Genomic DNA, 17,213 nt, shown 5'->3' on the forward strand with positions numbered 1-17,213 from the left:
GAGAATATATAGAAGATTCTGCTGCCCTTAAAAATGGATTTAAGCTGCCCTTATAGTTTGCAAAAACTCAACTTGGTTCTTTGTAGTGTTATACTGTTGTCTGTAGTTACACAAGCTACAGAAAGATTACAAAAGATACATGCCTCCCTATTTTCTGTAAGTTTGTTTTTTTTTTTTTTTTTTTTTTTGTGTGTGTGTGTGTTTTTTTTTCCCCCAATTTTGGGACTACAATATTAACTTTAAAACTCCCATGGTGTACATGACATCAATCATACAAGACAGAAACTTAGATCTGCCAAGCCTGGATCTTTAATGTCTTTTTAAGTATCTTTAATACAGCATGAATTAAGCCCTAAAACAAGTACTACCATACTTCAAATCCAGAACATGTTCTGTGGTTATTTGATTAGACACTGCATATAAGTCTATTACAGTCAGCTAATAGCATCAGCATAACTGTTACAGCAGTGTTTAGTCTGAGAATACCTAGAGAGCAGATGGGTTAACAGCAAGTTCCCACATACATGCTGATTACTTACAAGGTTTCAGAAGAGCTGGTGATGTCTTACACAAGTCAATAGCACCAAGGCAAGCATTGCCTTCCTACCTCAGTTAAAGAATTAGCATAGACCAAGTCACACTGCAGCTCTCCAAAACTCTTCACAACAGAAAAGAGCTGGAACCAAAATACTGATATTCAAAAAACTGTATTGCATTTACACCAGGAAAATTAGGTCTTAGTAAAGATACATTAGTTAACATTTGACCATAATTTTTTCATTATCTTAATTTTCCAGTAACATTAATTCCAACAGCCTGGAAAATACTGACTGCACTCACCTGTTATTCTAGAGACCAACATTTTAAAGTTATAGCAGGTTTAAATGGTTAGAGTTGCACCTTTTTTTTTTTTTTTTTTTTTTTTTTTTAAATGAAAACTGCTACGTCTGAGTTTGATACATAAAAAATAAGAACTTTCTCAAATTATGTCACATGACTAGCAGCTTAACCAGTGTTATTCTAACCAGTGTGCAAATGGTATTCCATCACATCGGATTACATTAATCTTCTCTCTTCCCTGCTTCAATGCTGAGTCATGTTGACCATCTCTTTTTGTTTATTCGTTTTTTAGAGAGTACCTACAAAACTTTGTTTTGAATGAACCGCTACACTCACTGTTAGATTAACCTTTAAGTCAGGCTGCACAGATTCATTCACAGGCATTCACTGCCCATTACTTCTCCCTCCCCTCCAATAATTAAAAAACAAAACAAAACAACAAAAAATTCTTTTCTCAGCACTTGAAAATTCAGGAGTGTGTCCTAGAACATTAAGACTCCTCTTACAAAAATCAAGACACTCAGCAGCAATGATGAAATTCGATTATCTTAACTCATAACTAGCTACTAGTTAATGCATGGAGCTGGAAAGCAGAGGTGATATGTGTGATCCTACAATTATACTATACTCATATTCTATCCATTATTTTCCAGTCAACAAGACATGCACATACTGCCTCCACCCTTTTTCTTGCAACACTTCTTTAAAAGCTGCTGCCTGTAAAGCTGTTGATGCACATATGCACACAAACAATCCCACACAGAAAAACATATTGTTTAGTAAAGAAATACACATGTATTTTGAAAATAGGGTTTTATTGGAAGTTTATCAAAAATATCTGATATCTTTTTTAAGACAGGCACTTCAGACTTCAGTCCTTTTTTTTTTTAGCTTTGGGTTCTTGTGGCAGTTGAGTTAATTCACTTTCTTCAACTTCACAATGCTTTCTTTTCTTTTTCTTTGACTTTTTGTGGTCACTTTGGTAACCACTAGAGTCACTGGCAGGCATTATCTGTTGCTGTTCTTCTTGCTTATGTTTTTTCTTTTTCTTCTTCTTGTTTTTATCATCACATATTCCATTCACAGGAACAACACTTTGCTCTTCTGCATTGTCCCTTCCAGTGTTACCTGTCTCATCTGGAGGCTCTTCCATGACATTATCTCCCCCAGAGTCATTAAAGCTATTTTTCTCATGTTCAAGGTTTTGAGTTTCCTCTCCATTTGCACAGTCAGTGATGCTCTCAGATATTTTGGGCTGCATACTGTAAGGAAACATACAAAATAAGATAAAATAGAAAATCTTAAGGCATGTCACACAGTGAAATGTCACAATTTTCTGAAGCACAGTATTTACACCAAGTAGATAAAATACACAAATGGAAAATATGATACTCTAGTTAGCAAAAAATATAAAGCCTGTTAACACTTTCAACTTAATTTCTACTACCTGACCACCTTTTATTTTACCAATGAATCAATATTCTCTCCCAAACCTTAGCCTAAATTTCTTCTCTAACATCCTGTACACACTATTTTGTTATTTACTCTTTTCTTTCATTCCAGTAATTTATAATTACACACTGTGCAGCACCCCTTTTTGTTGGTTCATCAGTTATTCAAAAACACACTACAACCTGTTCAATCATACCTGAGACATGCTGCTGGTTTTACCAAGCAATTGCCCTGCTGAAGTCTGTACAGATAAAACAAAGAAGATGCCAGAAAAACAAAAATACAAAACCAAACAATAAAAATAACAACAAAAAAAAACACTAAAAACAAAACCTTAGTAGGCATCCTGCAATAGCACTGGAGAAGACGTCTAAGAAGACTCATAAGGAAAGAATGCAGATAAAACTACAGAGGAACAGATGCCCCCAGAGTCACTGGGGACAAAATGGTTAAACTTCATTCTGAATTCATGAAGACAATCCAGAACATCCTTTCAGATTAAACACAACTCTATGGATCTCCAAAAATGTTATGATTTCATCAGTAATATTTATACTGTACATTAAAAAAAAAAAAATTAATCCCATTGGTAAAAAAAAAATGGTCAGCAAACAAACATTTTAAAAATCTAAATAAACTCTTTCAAAGATATCACTATTAAGATTTTTAGCTAGTTGCTCTGAAAACCTAGAGGCATAAGTGAACAGATGAAGGTCATGCATTTTCTCATATCATCTTTGAGATCAAAGATGTTTCTGCAAGCATTAAGTCACCTGCATGTAACTACTTGTGATTATGTAACTGTCAGTATGTGTATGTGTGTAGAAATACCAACATACACACTGTGTTCAGAAATTGGAACATTTTTACTTGAAAAGTCTAGAAATGTTCATAAAGAAAGCCACTCTAGTTTTCAGGTGTTACTTTGAACACGTATGATATGTATACACAGTCAACAGTTCACAGGACAGCAGTTATTTTTTTTAAAGCTCAGAAAAATCTATTTATTTTTCCAGAGAAAATTTCCATGCAAGTTCTTAACAGCAAGATGTTTAATTTTACTAATACAACCTAATTATAGATGAGAGTTTGTATAAAAACAGGGAAGCTTAAAGCCTAAGACGTTACATCAAATCATTTAGCTCATAACAAATCCATTAAAACAGGTCAAAAATATTCTCTTTTATGGCACAATACCTTGTTTTAGTCAGTCCTCCTCGAACGAAGAACACTCCAGCTGCATCAGAATCTAAGTGTGATACTCGAAATTTCAGTTCATCCCCTACTTTTAACCCTAACTCTTGCCACTCTACAGCTGACATTTGTTCAGGTTTAGGGATAGAAGCATTGAAGCATCCATGTATCAGACAGCCAATATGACTTGGGGCCACTTTATTAATTACACCCTAAAAAAGAAAAACAATGTCATATAAAGCTCTATTAAAGATTATCCCTTTGAATGCATAGGTGATGCATGTTCAGTTTCCTATATAGACACTTTGGACACTTTCTACACTCAAGTTAGAAGTCTGTTTATCTAGCAAATAAGCAAAATTTTCTACACTAAAATCAAAACCATTTTTGAGAAATTTCTTCTCAGAAAGAGTAGTCAGGCATTGGAACGGGTTGCCCAAGGAAGTGGTGGTGTCACCGTTCCTGGGGGTGTTTAAGGAAAGGTTGGACCTGGTACTTAGGGACATGGTTTAGCGGGTGTCATTGGTAGTAGGGTGATAGTTGGACCAGATAATCTTGGAGGTCTCTTCCAACCTTAGTGATTCTATGATTCTTTTCATACAGTCCTGTTCAGTGAACCTGTATCTGTAAAAATGAAAGTCCAAGCATGGAATCTAGCTATAGTGAGTGCATGCATCGAACAGTTACCTCTTTCCTGACCGTACAGCCATCAGCTTTATTTTAAAGCCATTTTAAGTCCTATCTACTTGTCTGAAATTACTTTCATGTTGCTACAGAGCTACTTAGCAGCTAAAGATACAGATGACACATAAGAAGCCTTTAAGTACTCTATCCAGTGGGTTTCTGACACATTTGCACATCTAACCTTATCCACCTTTGCTCTCCTCAGAGAAGAATGAAAGACACCGAGAGGATGTCTCCTCAAAAATGAATTTGAGATGGTGTGTTCATCCACTTTCTATCAAAAGGACCTATTTACTTCTTAATGACATTTACAGAAAGGCATATGCTATTCCACAAGAAACATGGCATAACAACAGATATGGCAAAACCAAGTTTAGAGTTTGAATACATGTTCTGCTTAAAGCTGCTCCCTGAGCCATGTATTTCACAGAATCACAGATTTGTATTTCCTTTTACTGAAAAGCAGGTGTAAGTGCTGCTCTAGTACTTAAAATAAATAAATTCATCATTACACCCTAAACCTTACTGCCACTATTAAATAAGAGTAAACTCATCCATTTAAGAATTATTTGCTCTTTAAACTTCTATTTAATAAATTTCACAGAATCATAGAATCACAGAATATCCAAGTTGGAAGGGATCCACAAGGACCATTGAATCCACCTCCTGGGTCCCCAGAGGACCATCATAAATAAATAAATAAATAAATAATAAACAAACAAACAGATCATGTGTCTGAGAGCACTGTCCAAATGCTTCATGACCAGTTCCCAGGGGAGCCTGTCAACAGTGCCCAACCACCCTCTGGGTGCAGAACCTTTCCCTAACCCCCAGCCTGACCCTCCCCTGTCCCAGATCCATGCTGTTCCCTCAGGTCCTGTCGCCTGTCGTTGTCCCCAGAGAGCAGAGCTCAGCGCCTGCCCCTCCACTCCCCTCGTGAAGGAGCTGCAGGCCACCATGAGGCCTCCTCTCAGCCTGCTCTGCTCTGGGCTGGACTAACCAAGAGACTTCAGCTACTTCCCATTGTGTCTTCCCCTCTAGACCCTTCACCATCTTTGTCACCATTCTTCGGAGGCTCTGTAATAGCTTTATGTCCTTGCACTGTGGTGCCCAAAACTGCATGGTCGAGGTGAGTCCACACCAGCCTCACACATTTAGGGGCAGGAAGCACAGAAGTGTGACAATATTGATTACTACTATAAACTACCAGTGAACTATTATAAACTACTGGCATGGTAAGAAACTACCCGCAGAAATTACTAGACTAAACCAAAATACAACTCTACATAAGTCCCAGCCCACTGCTTTGGATGGAGATAAGCCAAGCCTTGATAACTGAAGCAAAAAATTCCCTGAGAGATGCCGGTGTATCTACATGTTATACATGTAAATGAAGTTATAAAAGCTACAAAAGGTATAAAACGCAAGTAAACAGCACTGGGTGTGTGGGGAGTCTATGCTCTACCAACATGCACACACGAACATCAAACATTCTAAATATACAGAACATTGCTTTACATACTAAACCCAAGTATGCCTATACAATCAGAAAAGGTAACAAAAAATCCTTTAAGTTCCATGACTTAACAGTCTCCATTTTCCATTCCTATTCTTCATTACAAACAACACTCTGTTTTCCATTCCTTTTCTTCATTATAAGTAAGTCTTCATTTTCCATTCCTTTTGAACAATACGTCTTGCTTTAATTTGTCAAGCAACTTGGTATTTGGGCCTTATGTATCCCGTTCTTCCCACATCGAAGAAAAGCATATCCACCTCCTTTTCAAGGCTAATAGGGCCTGGGTCAAAAGGCACGTCCAGGTCAGCAGGGGGCGGAACAGCAAAGGCCTTCGATGGCTGTAGCGTTGGGGGGGCTGATGGCACAGCAGTCGGATCAGTAAAGGAGCCCGCAGCTCCCTCACTATCTGGCAAACCACACGTTTCTGACTGTGGTCCCACAGGGCTCTTTAAGGCCTCAGAGATTGCTCGCCAGGTGCCGAGCAATCCCACTGCAACCTTGTCATTTTTAGCTGCAGAGTCCCACACCTTGACCTCAATTTGGTCCCGTATTTCAGGCTCATAAACTGTCTGATTGTTAATGAAGAGAATAAGCTGTAAGGTTACCAGGACAGTCTTTGTTCCTAAGGACGTATGATTCCCCATAACGTGCAGCTGCTTACCAGCGAGGGGCAGTTGTGTGCACGGGTCTGCTTCTCTCAGCTCGAGCTTCTCTCCAGCTCCACTGCGCCTATTCCCAGCGACTATCTCTATGAGCTTCTCTGAGCAGTTTGCTGAATCTGGCCGAACCCATCTTCATGAGGCAATCAAAGTGCCTGTTGCCTTCCCGTCTCCATTCTGTTAGCCTGTTCTTTTTCATTCCTTCTTTCTACTTCTTTATTGATGACATAACTTCATTGGGTTGCCTTTTTTTATCTTGAGGGCAGGCTCCCCTCTTATACCCTTCTCTCCACAGCAGTTCTTTTCAAAACAACTTTTCATTGGTCAAACAACTTTGAATATAACAGCAACGGCAAACGCCCAGAAACTTCCATGCCTTAACGGCTGGAGAACAAGCAACCCGAGACTGCATGGAGTCTCCTGAATCACCCTTCTTTGTTCCCTCTAAACTCTTTTATATTCCTGATAGCCTCATCGTTAAGAGTCTGAAGTTACCATCAACCGCGGGGCTTTCTGACCCCCAAGGCCACACTCCCAAATCTCCCCCTTCTTTATTAATATCAACCATTTTCTCGACTCGAATTACCACTCCATATATAACATACATACCACCATTTTTTTCCCCTTCTTGGGGCTGAAGATGACGAAGTCCGCCTCGATGTTCAGGTGCACGAAGCCCTGGTCGTCGCGGATGTCGCCGAGCTCCCCCACCACCCGCACGTTGTCATAGGCCACCGGCACGCCCTGGAGGCTGGGGAGGAAGCAGAGTGAGCCGTGAGCGGGGCGCCCACCCCGTGCTCCCCACAGGCGGCGGGCCGAGGGCTTCCCCCCCGGCAGAGAGACCCCGCGGGGGCCGCCCGGTGCCCGGCCGCACCTCTCCGAGTAGCGCAGCAGCTCGGCGTCCAGCTGGGCGCGGATGCCCGTGCGCTTGTGGCCGAGGTAGCGCGGCGGCAGCGCGATGTGCCGGCGGTGCGGCGCCACCACCAGGCACGAGTAGCGCCGCCCCACCAGCCCGCGGGCCGCGGCGAAGGACGGCAGCTCGGCGGCGGGCGGCGGCGGCGGCGGCGGCTCCCCGGGCACGGCCATGCTGCGGGGCCCGGCCGCGGCGCGGCGAGATGGCGTCAGGGGCAGTGACGCATTCCGAGGGCGCGATGCGGGACGGCCCTGGGGGCTGGGGGAGGATGTGGGAGGGCGCTGAGGGCGCTGTTTTAGTCTGGAGACTGAACAACCCCAGTTCCCTCAGCTGCTCCTCACAGGACTTGTGTTCCGGGCCCTTCACCAGCTTCGTAGCCCAAACACAGTTATTTGTGCCAACAGCTAGAAGCAGAGATTTATATCCATAAACCGTATCTACAGTCTTAGTTAGTTATACTGTTTAGTTCCACTTTAGATTATGCCTCAGTGATCAGCATAGCATATTTTCTCCATTCAACTGAAAGGTTTTACCTGTAGTGCCCCTTACCATGCATGAAATTATTCCACAGTCCTAAATTTAACACGTTCAATCAAAAGACTGCTGTTAAGATTGCACAGGGATTAACTATTGTCATATTTACATTATCGTGAGTGGTTTTCTTCACACGTGCACGGTTAAGAAAAACAGAGTTTGTTTTCTATTGCCAGGGCCTGAGTCTAATTTGTGAATATAATGAGAAATTTTGTAAGACTTTATTAAACACATATTAAAAGGTGGAAGGAGAAGAAAGATAAAGGTTATAAAAGTCATAAAAAGGGGTGCAGGTGCACTGTACACTGAAAATGACCTACAAAGTAAGCTGCAGTAATATCAGAAAAAGCTTACTGTCCTATTGTAACCAATGGAACTTATGGCTAGTTGGTAAAAACAAGTTTTGTCCAGAAAAGTCAGCAAGACTTCATGAAAAAAAATAAAATAAAATAAAAATGTTGCACAGTATTGGCTTAAGATTTGGTTTTAAACTGATTTAACTGAACTGCTGCAAAACCTTGAAAACCTATTCTTCCTTTGATTTAAATCTAATTTATGTCAATTTAACTTGTATTAGTAAAAGTACACTTTTATACTGATTAACTCCACATGGGGATTTTGATATACCAATTTTATTAAAGGTGTTAAATTTTCTTTATATTACAGAGACCTCAGAAACACTGTTGTTCTATAAAGACAAACCTTACTTCATATATCAGAAATCCTTGAACTCCCTATAAAATGTTAAGTGATGCAAAAGCCTTTTGAAACTATTCAAAACTAAAATATCAGATTTTCTTCAACTGTATGTACAGCGCAGATAAGACATTGTTAGTTTTCATAGCTGAAACAAGTGGTACTTTACTGCAAGTAAAGTTGGATTAGTATGAAAGAACTGACATAAAAAAATGGCTTTCAGATAACTGAACTTGCAGATTTGAAAGTATCTTGAACTACTGTAATCTGTATTCTCTTGTGGCTTTAATCCTCCAGAGTGTTTAAAGCCTATTGAAATCAATTGTATGCTATACTCTCTGAGCTTTCTGGAGAAATAGCTATATTTTTGGTTTCCTGTATTCAGGTCATATTTAATCCTTGCAATGTGTTTTCAATCTCAGTTAAAGACCATGTTCAATAACTGCATGCGCTTTTATTCCTAAATGAAATATACATTTTATAACTCTTATTTATGAGTAGATCTAGTTTGCAATGAGAACATATAACCCGCTATGGTCTATACTCAGCTTTATCTAGGATAATAAAAACCTAGCTCTGTTCATTAAATAAAAGCTCCGAATATGATAGAAAGACAATATAATCAAAAATGTGGACTTGTAACTCCCTGTACACTGGTCAGACAAGATGGTGCCAGGAGGTCTCCCTCCTTGTCCACCTTCTGCAGGAATCCAGTACTATCCTCGCAGGCTGCCTGTCCTCAGAAAAATCCTTACTCTCAGGTGCTGTGCCCCAGACCACACACTCCTTCTGTCACGCTACAAAATTTCCTTTGCTCTTTCAGACTCTCTAAACTTAAATCCTACAACAAAATAATAATGTCTTCAGGCCTATGGATAGTTTTTTGGGGGCCTGCAGAGGCGTGGGCTTAACTTAAACATGATGGACGTGGCCAGTAGCCTTTAAAGGGAGTTCAGTTTTAGCAGGCCACTTGGCCTGCTCCCCAAAGCAGATGCATGTAGCAGTGGTGGTGTGGCCATATAGAGGTATTTTAGTTCAGATCTTATCTGCATTTGCTAAATGAATCTCCATTTATCCCTGCAACTGTGCTGTGCTTTTTATGCCAAGTGCCTTTAGGACTTTCAGAAGTTCCTTCAGACTAAAGTAATCTGGAGCATGAGTTCTAAATCCTAATGGTAATTAAATCTACAGGATTGGAATACAGGTAATTCAGTATAACCTCCTTTAAACTCTTATAGTGTTGATACCTGGTCTCAGCACAGCTATTTTACTCAGTGAATCCATACCTGTCCAGTCACACTGCTTGCTGATGCAACATAGCCTATCTAGACCAAAAACAGGGTTGTTGTGTTGTTTTCTAGGGACTTTAGACACATCATATGACTTGGGCTTTCACTACCTGATTGTAAAAGATGTCCTGACCAAAGAGAGGAATTTCAGTGTTACTGCTACTGCCACTTACTCCAGTCACAGTTCAGTTCTGGAAACCATCAGGACCAATAAATAAGGACAATTCTTATTGCCCTTATTTATTTATTTATTATTTTATTTATTTTCCATAGTTGTTTATCTTCTGTTCAGTCCTTGATGTTAGCTTTCAGTTTAAAAACGGTCTGTCTTAGCTGAACTTTTTGCAACATTGCAGTGAGCCTATGTGCAAAAATGCAGCTAAAATCAATGTCTTAAACAGCACAGCATTGGTACATTTGCCAAGTCTCACAGCGGCTGATAAAACTCTGATGAACTTGTTTTTTTCTAGCAGTGAGGTTGCCAGTAACAACCAGGACCAAAACCAAAAGCTGTGTTTTCAATCACTGCTGTTCTTTTCCTTTCTATTTTATCTGTGTTAGTCTTGTTTTTATGGAAACAAGGCCAGACTCCAGCAAGGACATTCATTAACAGCCATATATTGAGCACCTCTCAGCTAGGACTTTTCTTATATTCCAAAACAGTCCTTGCCATCTTTAGTCCAGGTTTATTGATTAGCATCATATTGGGGAGGAGCCTCATACTACTGCCCATTCACGCTCATTTGTGGCAACTACAGTACATTCATTCTGAGGGCAGACTCCATCCAGCATTAAAATTCTGTAAATCCTAGTTGTAATTGAATATGCCACATTTTGTGGAAGGGTGCCTGTGGCACTACGCTGGAGTAGCAGATATATTCCCTCTTAGTACCATGCACTCAAAGGTCTCTTTATGTTTTGAAACTGAATCCATCCCAGGCTCCTCAACACACAACTCGTGCTCTATAAAAAGAGAAATGAAGAAATGCCTCACAGTTACAAAGAAAGGGCATGAAAGATACAGTAGAAAACTCATGCTCATTATTTATTTTCAAATATTTTAGCTGTTTTACATTTTTGTGTGGTATCATAAAAAACCTACACCATCTTTAATGTGAGCTGTTGTTGGGGTACATAATAGGCTGAAGAATCTGTACTCAAACTCTCTACTTTGTTTGAAGTTGTGTGGCAATAGATTTGTTTCAATGTCTTTAATTGTCATCCCTAAAAGAGACTAGTTGAGTAAGTTTGGTACTAAGGGACAAAGTTTAGTGATGGGACTCAGTAGGTCAGATTAGTGGTTGCGCTTGATGAGCTTGAATGGCTTTTCCGACCTAGATGATTCTATGATTCTATTCTATGATTTTCTGTGTGGCCTGTGAGAATTAGGCATATAGACGTCATTGAGTGGGTCAACTTGTGGCCATAAACAGGAGTTTTCTTAGGCTTATTTCCTGGAATCCTTTTCAAGAGAGACACAATTAATTTATGTAAGGATTATCTAAACATCCGTTAGTTGCAGTACTAAAAACTCACTTGTCTGGAAATACGGAAAGAATTAAGTTATTATTCTCATGCAAAAACATAATTAAAGTAAATATGAGATGATGAGAGGAGAAACACTCTTTTTTTCTTTAATAACATTTCCCTTCAAAAAGGTAGATATTCCTGTCAGTATATCAGTCATCCCTGTATCACTGTTTTTGTAAAAAATGTATCAAATGCTAAAAATCCACCAGATGGCACACTAAAGCCTCGATACTGAAAAATGCAGCCATCCAAGAGAACGATAGAAGCTGCATGGCAGGCTAGAAATTTAATCTGTAATACAATTGCAGACTGTGCTTTGTTTTGTCAGTGATTACTAGGTCAATCTTTAATAGGTAGGAAATGACTTAGAGAAACATTAAGGGAAAGAAATGGGATAAGACAGCAATTATGTTAATTTATTTCAGTTAATAATTTATCTTGATTTGTAGTGACATTTATGATGTCTGGGATGAACATTTCCTAACAGCTGGGGACTGGCTAGATTTGCCTTTGGTTCTTGATTGTCCAAGCAGGTTGTTGTATGCCAGGAAATGGCTGATGCGGCTGGTTATCAGTATTCTGGAGAAAAAACATCTTGTCTATAAATATCTTGCTGAAGGAGCTGTATCCAAGTACCTGCCTGTCCTTTTATCTGTGGAAATGAGAAAATCTGCATCGGGAGGACTGGTGGCTGTGGTGCCTGTCTCCAGCTTTGTTTTGAAGTTTGAATGCTTTTCAAGTCACATTTTCAATGGTATAGAGACACTGTGACCTGTGGAGGTATTGATATAATGATGACTCTCCCTTCCATGTTTCCATCCAGTGTGTGAGGTGTGTTCAGACACTGGCTGAAGGTACAGCAAATAAAGTGAAGACATATCTTTTCCGTGTATACATGTGCTGTGTGGACACAGAAACATGGGAGGGAAGCAGCCTATGCCAACATAAAGAACAGCAAGGCTTTTCCACATTGGAAATGCTTCTGACAAATTCTGCTAACAAAGCGGATGGATGCACAGGTTGTAAATGAGGTAAATGAAGTGACGGAACAACCTGTCTGTTATTTTGTGGTTTGTACTCTGAGAAACTTCAAGTAAACGTTTACTCCAGCTTTTTAAAAATTGTCAGGAAAGATAGGAATTAAGGGTCCACAGGGGATTACCTCCAGAAAATCCAAATGTTAATTTTAAGAGCAGAAAATGTCTTTCTGCTAGCCTGCTTTATGACTCCAGTACTTCAAGATACTGAAGAAGACTAAATAGTTTTCTGCATCTGCTAGTTCTTCATCTTTTTAGTGTTAATGTCTTGTTAAATTGCATAAAGAATTGCACTATCAATTGTGAAAATATAAGGAAATAAACAACTTTCAGATTTTTTTTAACTCTACAGTACTGTTCACAATTTTGCATCTCTATTTTTCTATATATATGGAAAATGTTAATGTTTCTGGCCTTGATACCAGATCCCTAGTCTGAGGATTTTGCTATTTAGGAGCTATCCAAAGTAACCATGGGTTATACTTGAGAAGTATGAAAAAGGAGGATGTGGAATTCACTTATGTGGATATTTTTTTCTTATTATCTACAGACTTTAACAGGTAGATTGTCACCTGTATGTATGGTAAGATATTATTATGTTTTTTTTTTTTTTTGTTTTTTTTTTTTTTTTTTTTTTTTGTTTTTAATCTATATTTTCTTCTGCAGTCAAAGGTATGTATCTTTTTTTCCTATTGAAAGACTGAAAAAAATGAAGCCTTTACCTAAAATGTAATGGAAGTGACAGCCAGTTCTTTCCTAATGTTCAAAAGCTTTATTAGTCTTCATATCATGACTATGTGATTTTGCTTAGGATCAGATACAGACTTGTTTGGGTGTCATTAAAAAAGTTGTTCATTTTATATTTACAACTTATGTGAATGAAAAAAATACCCCAGATCTGATGGCTTTCTATTCTCATTTTTAAACCAAGCAGGCTGAGTAAGCATCATTCCATGTAGCTGTTTATTCTGAACAAAATCTCCAAAAATACTGGCATTCCTTTTCCAGGAATATCCTTTGTTAACTAGAAGATATGCTTTTAATTATTTAAAATAAGAATCTGCCTAAATGATGGATAAATTTTTCCTCAATCTCTGTTTGAAAACAAGCATAAAGTAATGACATCAGCATAGAACAATTCCAGATTTACTATTTTTCGTCTGCCTTTCTTATGCGGCATATACTACTTCAGAAACCTTTTAATGTCCCTAGATTTACTGAGCCTTATTCCATATTTGACTATTAATAACAGCATTATTTATCTTCAGATAAAAAAGTCATTATTATGACTTGATACTGCTATAAATGAAGTCTCAACTCAATCTGAATCTAGTAATATTTATACTTGCTATAAAAGGTAGAAAAGGTATAAAAGGCAAGTAAACAGCGCTGGTTGTGCAGGGTGTCTATACTTCATACTAAAGCCGAGTATGCCGATACATATGTACAATCAGAAAAGGTAACAATCCTTTAAGTTCCATGACTTAGAAGTCTCCATTTTCCATTCCTTTTGAACAATATGTCTCGCTCCAAGTTGTCAAGCAACTCGGCCTTCAGGCCTTATGTATCCCGTTCTTCCCACATTGAAGAAAAGCATATCCATCTCCTTTTCAAGGGCAATAGGGCCTGGGTCAAAAGGCACGTCCAGGTCAGCAGAGGGCGTAAGAGCAAAAGCCTTCGACGGCTGTAGCAGCAGACGGGCCCGTGCCGTAGCAGTCGGATCAGTAAAGGAGCCCGCAGCTCCCTCACTATCTGGCAAACCACACGTTTCTGACTGTGGTCCCACAGGGCTCTTTAAGGCCTCAGAGATTGCTCGCCAGGTGCCGAGCAATCCCACTGCAACCTTGTTGTTTTTAGTTGCAGAGTCCCACACCTTGACCTCAATTTGGTCCCATATTTCAGGCTCATAAACTGTCCGATTGTTAATGAGGAGAATAAGCTGTAAGGTTACCAGGACAGTCTTTATTCCTAAGGACGTATGATTCTCCATAATGCGCAGCTGCTTACCAGCGAGGGGCAGTTGTGTGCACGGGTCTGCTTCTCTCAGCTCGAGCTTCTCTCCAGCTCCAGTGTGCCATTTCCAGTGACTTTCTGTACAAGCTTCTTTGAGCGGTATGCTGAGTTTGGCCGAACCCATCTTCATGAGGTGATCAATGTGCCTGTTCCCGTCCTGGTCTCCATTCTGTTAGCCTGTTCCTTTTCATTCCTTCTTTCTACTTCTTTATTGATGACATAACTTCATTGGGTTGCCTTTTTTTATCTTGAGGGCAGGCTCCCCTCTTATACCCTTCTCTCCACAGCAGTTCTTTTCAAAACAACTTTTCATTGGTCAAACAACTTTGAATATAACAGCAACGGCAAATGCCCAGAAACTTCCATGCCTTAACGGCTGGAGAACAAGCAACCCGAGACTGCATGGAGTCTCCTGAATCACCCTTCTTTGTTCCCTCTAAACTCTTTTATATTCCTGGTGGCCTCATCATTAAGAGTCTAATGTTATCTCAACCACGGGGCTTTTTCCCCAAGGCCACACTCCCAAATCTCCCCGTTCTTTATTAATATCAAACATTTTCTTGATACGAATTACCACTCCATATGTAAGAATACTGTGGAGCTTCACATAGCCATTTGCATTTTAGTCCAGCATCTCTAGGCTCTGAAGCAAGTATACCTTTTGTAGTTAGGTAAACTCTGAAGTACTGTGCCTGTAGTAGCTCTTATCTTGTAAAGTATTTGAGTGTCACTCACCTCTGAATGGTTCAGTGCTAGGTATCAATTGAAGCCTTAATGATATCTCTGAATGACAAACAAACAAAGCCGTAATTTTAAGGCAATTGCCAGGTTGTCCTAGTTTGAAGACAAAAGATTCTGTTTTCCCTTATCTTCCTGCAGAGCTCATGGTTTAGTTTGGCAGCACACAGGGCTCTCACTGTTTGCCATCACATCCATCCACCCACGTGAAAAAATCACAAGACAAGAAAAGTCATAGTTATAGTAAAAACAAAAACCAACGAAACGACACGACTACCAACAACAAACAAAACAAAACAAAAAAACTCAACACCACAAAACAAAAACCTGCAACAACAACAGCAAGCCAGCAGACCAAACAAAGCAACACACGAGAATCAGGGACTATTGTGTGAGAATCATGACAAAAGTATAGTTTTCATTTTCCCTGGACTGGTGAAAGTATTAAAAAAATAAATTCAGTGTGGGCAAAATCCTGCTTTCATTTCAGATTCTCTTTTCACTTACCCAAATCCCCTAAGAGCATGAGAAATTTCTGAAGTGCAGCATTGCTCTTTATGTAAACTTAAATGTGATATTAATCACAAGGTTCTTATTGTTCTTATTTTTACCATCACCAGCCCTTGGAAGCAAATAAGATGTAATAGTGAAATCCCAAGATATTTGCTAGCTTTCACTTAAGCAAAGTTCAACTGAAGCTGACTGAATTTGTCTCAGTAAAGACCACCATGGCATGCTTGCTTCATCAGAGAGGTACATCAGTGTGGCCCTCAACATGACACCCACTTTTCAAGGCAAAACTGCTTGATGTAAGTGTGGGGTTTGGTTGCCACACAGACAATGCAGTGCTCTGCATGTCCACTCATTTGGAAATACACTGCTGTGCCATATTTGAAATAGGGAAATAAACATACATGTATGATGGCTATATAATGCAGAGGCTGAGAGAGCTGGAAAGAGAAGGCCAACTGGCTGTCTTTGACAACCAGTCATTAGCTATGGAGAGGATGGATCCATAGTCTTGGCACAGTGAAAGGGTGAGAGGCAACAGACACAAGTTGCAGCAAGAGAAATTCTTACTAGGTATAAGGACAGAATTCTTTACAGTTAAGGTTATCAAATGCTAGAACAGGTTGCCCAGAGTGGCTGTGGGATCCCTGATCTTGGAAATACTAAAAAATGCGTTGGACCAGATGGCCTCCAAAGGTCCCATCTATGTTCAATGCTTCTAGATTAAGTGACAGTTTTGTTACACAAAAATAAATATTTGGCAGTTATGCAAACAGGGCCATGGTCTTTTAAATCCATGTTCATACCAGTAGAAGCTGGAGGAAGCAAAGCTGATGTGACTGTGACCCAGAGAAGCCCTCAATCCATCTTTTGGTTTGAGCAACTATTTCTCTATCTACATAGCAGCCATCCACAGAAGCATTCTAGACGCCTCGAGGTGTGCTCAGAAAGTTCTCATTAGTTGCAAGACAAGATAGTATAAGGTGCACATCACTATACTCCTCCTGCAAATACAGGGACAAATATAGGCTGTGGCTCTATTGTGTCAATTTGTCATGGACAAATGGTCCAGAGATCCCATGTTTGTTAGGTGTCCCCATTTTCTGTGCACTACAAGTAGAGATATGCACTAGGTGCACTCTTCATACCTAGGCCTTCTGCACAGCTGTTAACTTCTTGTACCTCCAACCTTTTCTATATACCTCACTTACCCATAAGATGGGCTGAAGTGTAATCATTTACAGTCTTCAATTTAATATGCTCTAGGTGATCCTGCTTGGCAAGGGGATTGATCTAGACGATCTTCAGAAGTCCCTTCCCACTTCGGCCTTTCCGTGGTTCTGTAATCCATGCAAAGGCGATTTTTAGAATCACGGTAATGACATCATTCAGTTGTTCTCAAAATATCAACTTCCTTTCACCAAAAGTTACAACACTGCAGTTGCTGAGTTCTGAAGTGTTCATCTCAATCTGAATCAGAAAAAAAAAATGTTCTAGAAGCAATTGTGTAGTTTCCGTTGTTTCATTGATATTTTAATGTTTGTTGTAACTGCTGTTCAGCTGGTATTTCAGATTGCATAGCACGTGGTGGATGAGGCAAAACAT

The 17,213-nt window shown here is 39.6% G+C and overlaps 1 protein-coding gene across 1 annotated transcript; it reads right to left on the reverse strand.

Annotated features, from left to right (window-relative positions):
- Positions 1–1,638: 1,638 nt before the first annotated feature.
- Positions 1,639–7,462, reverse strand: POLR1F (RNA polymerase I subunit F). Its single transcript, XM_084507897.1, has 4 exons — positions 7,223–7,462; positions 6,958–7,099; positions 3,490–3,698; positions 1,639–2,102 (listed from the first exon to the last, which is right to left on the reverse strand). Exons 1-4 carry the CDS (start codon positions 7,432–7,434, stop codon positions 1,712–1,714), a joined length of 954 nt encoding a protein of 317 aa, XP_084364023.1. The 5' UTR covers positions 7,435–7,462; the 3' UTR covers positions 1,639–1,711.
- Positions 7,463–17,213: the final 9,751 nt, after the last annotated feature.

Source organism: Aythya ferina (genome assembly GCF_964211825.1).
Source record: "Aythya ferina genome assembly, chromosome: 2".
Classification (NCBI taxonomy): Eukaryota; Metazoa; Chordata; class Aves; order Anseriformes; family Anatidae; genus Aythya; species Aythya ferina.

Bases quoted from the DNA above. Each gene is read 5' to 3' on its own strand.
- POLR1F (XM_084507897.1), bottom strand. From the start codon at position 7,434: ATGGCCGTGCCCGGGGAGCCGCCGCCGCCGCCGCCGCCCGCCGCCGAG. The intron at 7,100-7,222 runs GTGCGGCCGGGC...CTTCCTCCCCAG, and splicing joins CTGCTGCGCTACTCGGAGAG to CCTCCAGGGCGTGCCGGTGG. The intron at 2,103-3,489 runs GTATTGTGCCAT...GTTTCCTTACAG, and splicing joins GGAGGACTGACTAAAACAAG to TATGCAGCCCAAAATATCTG.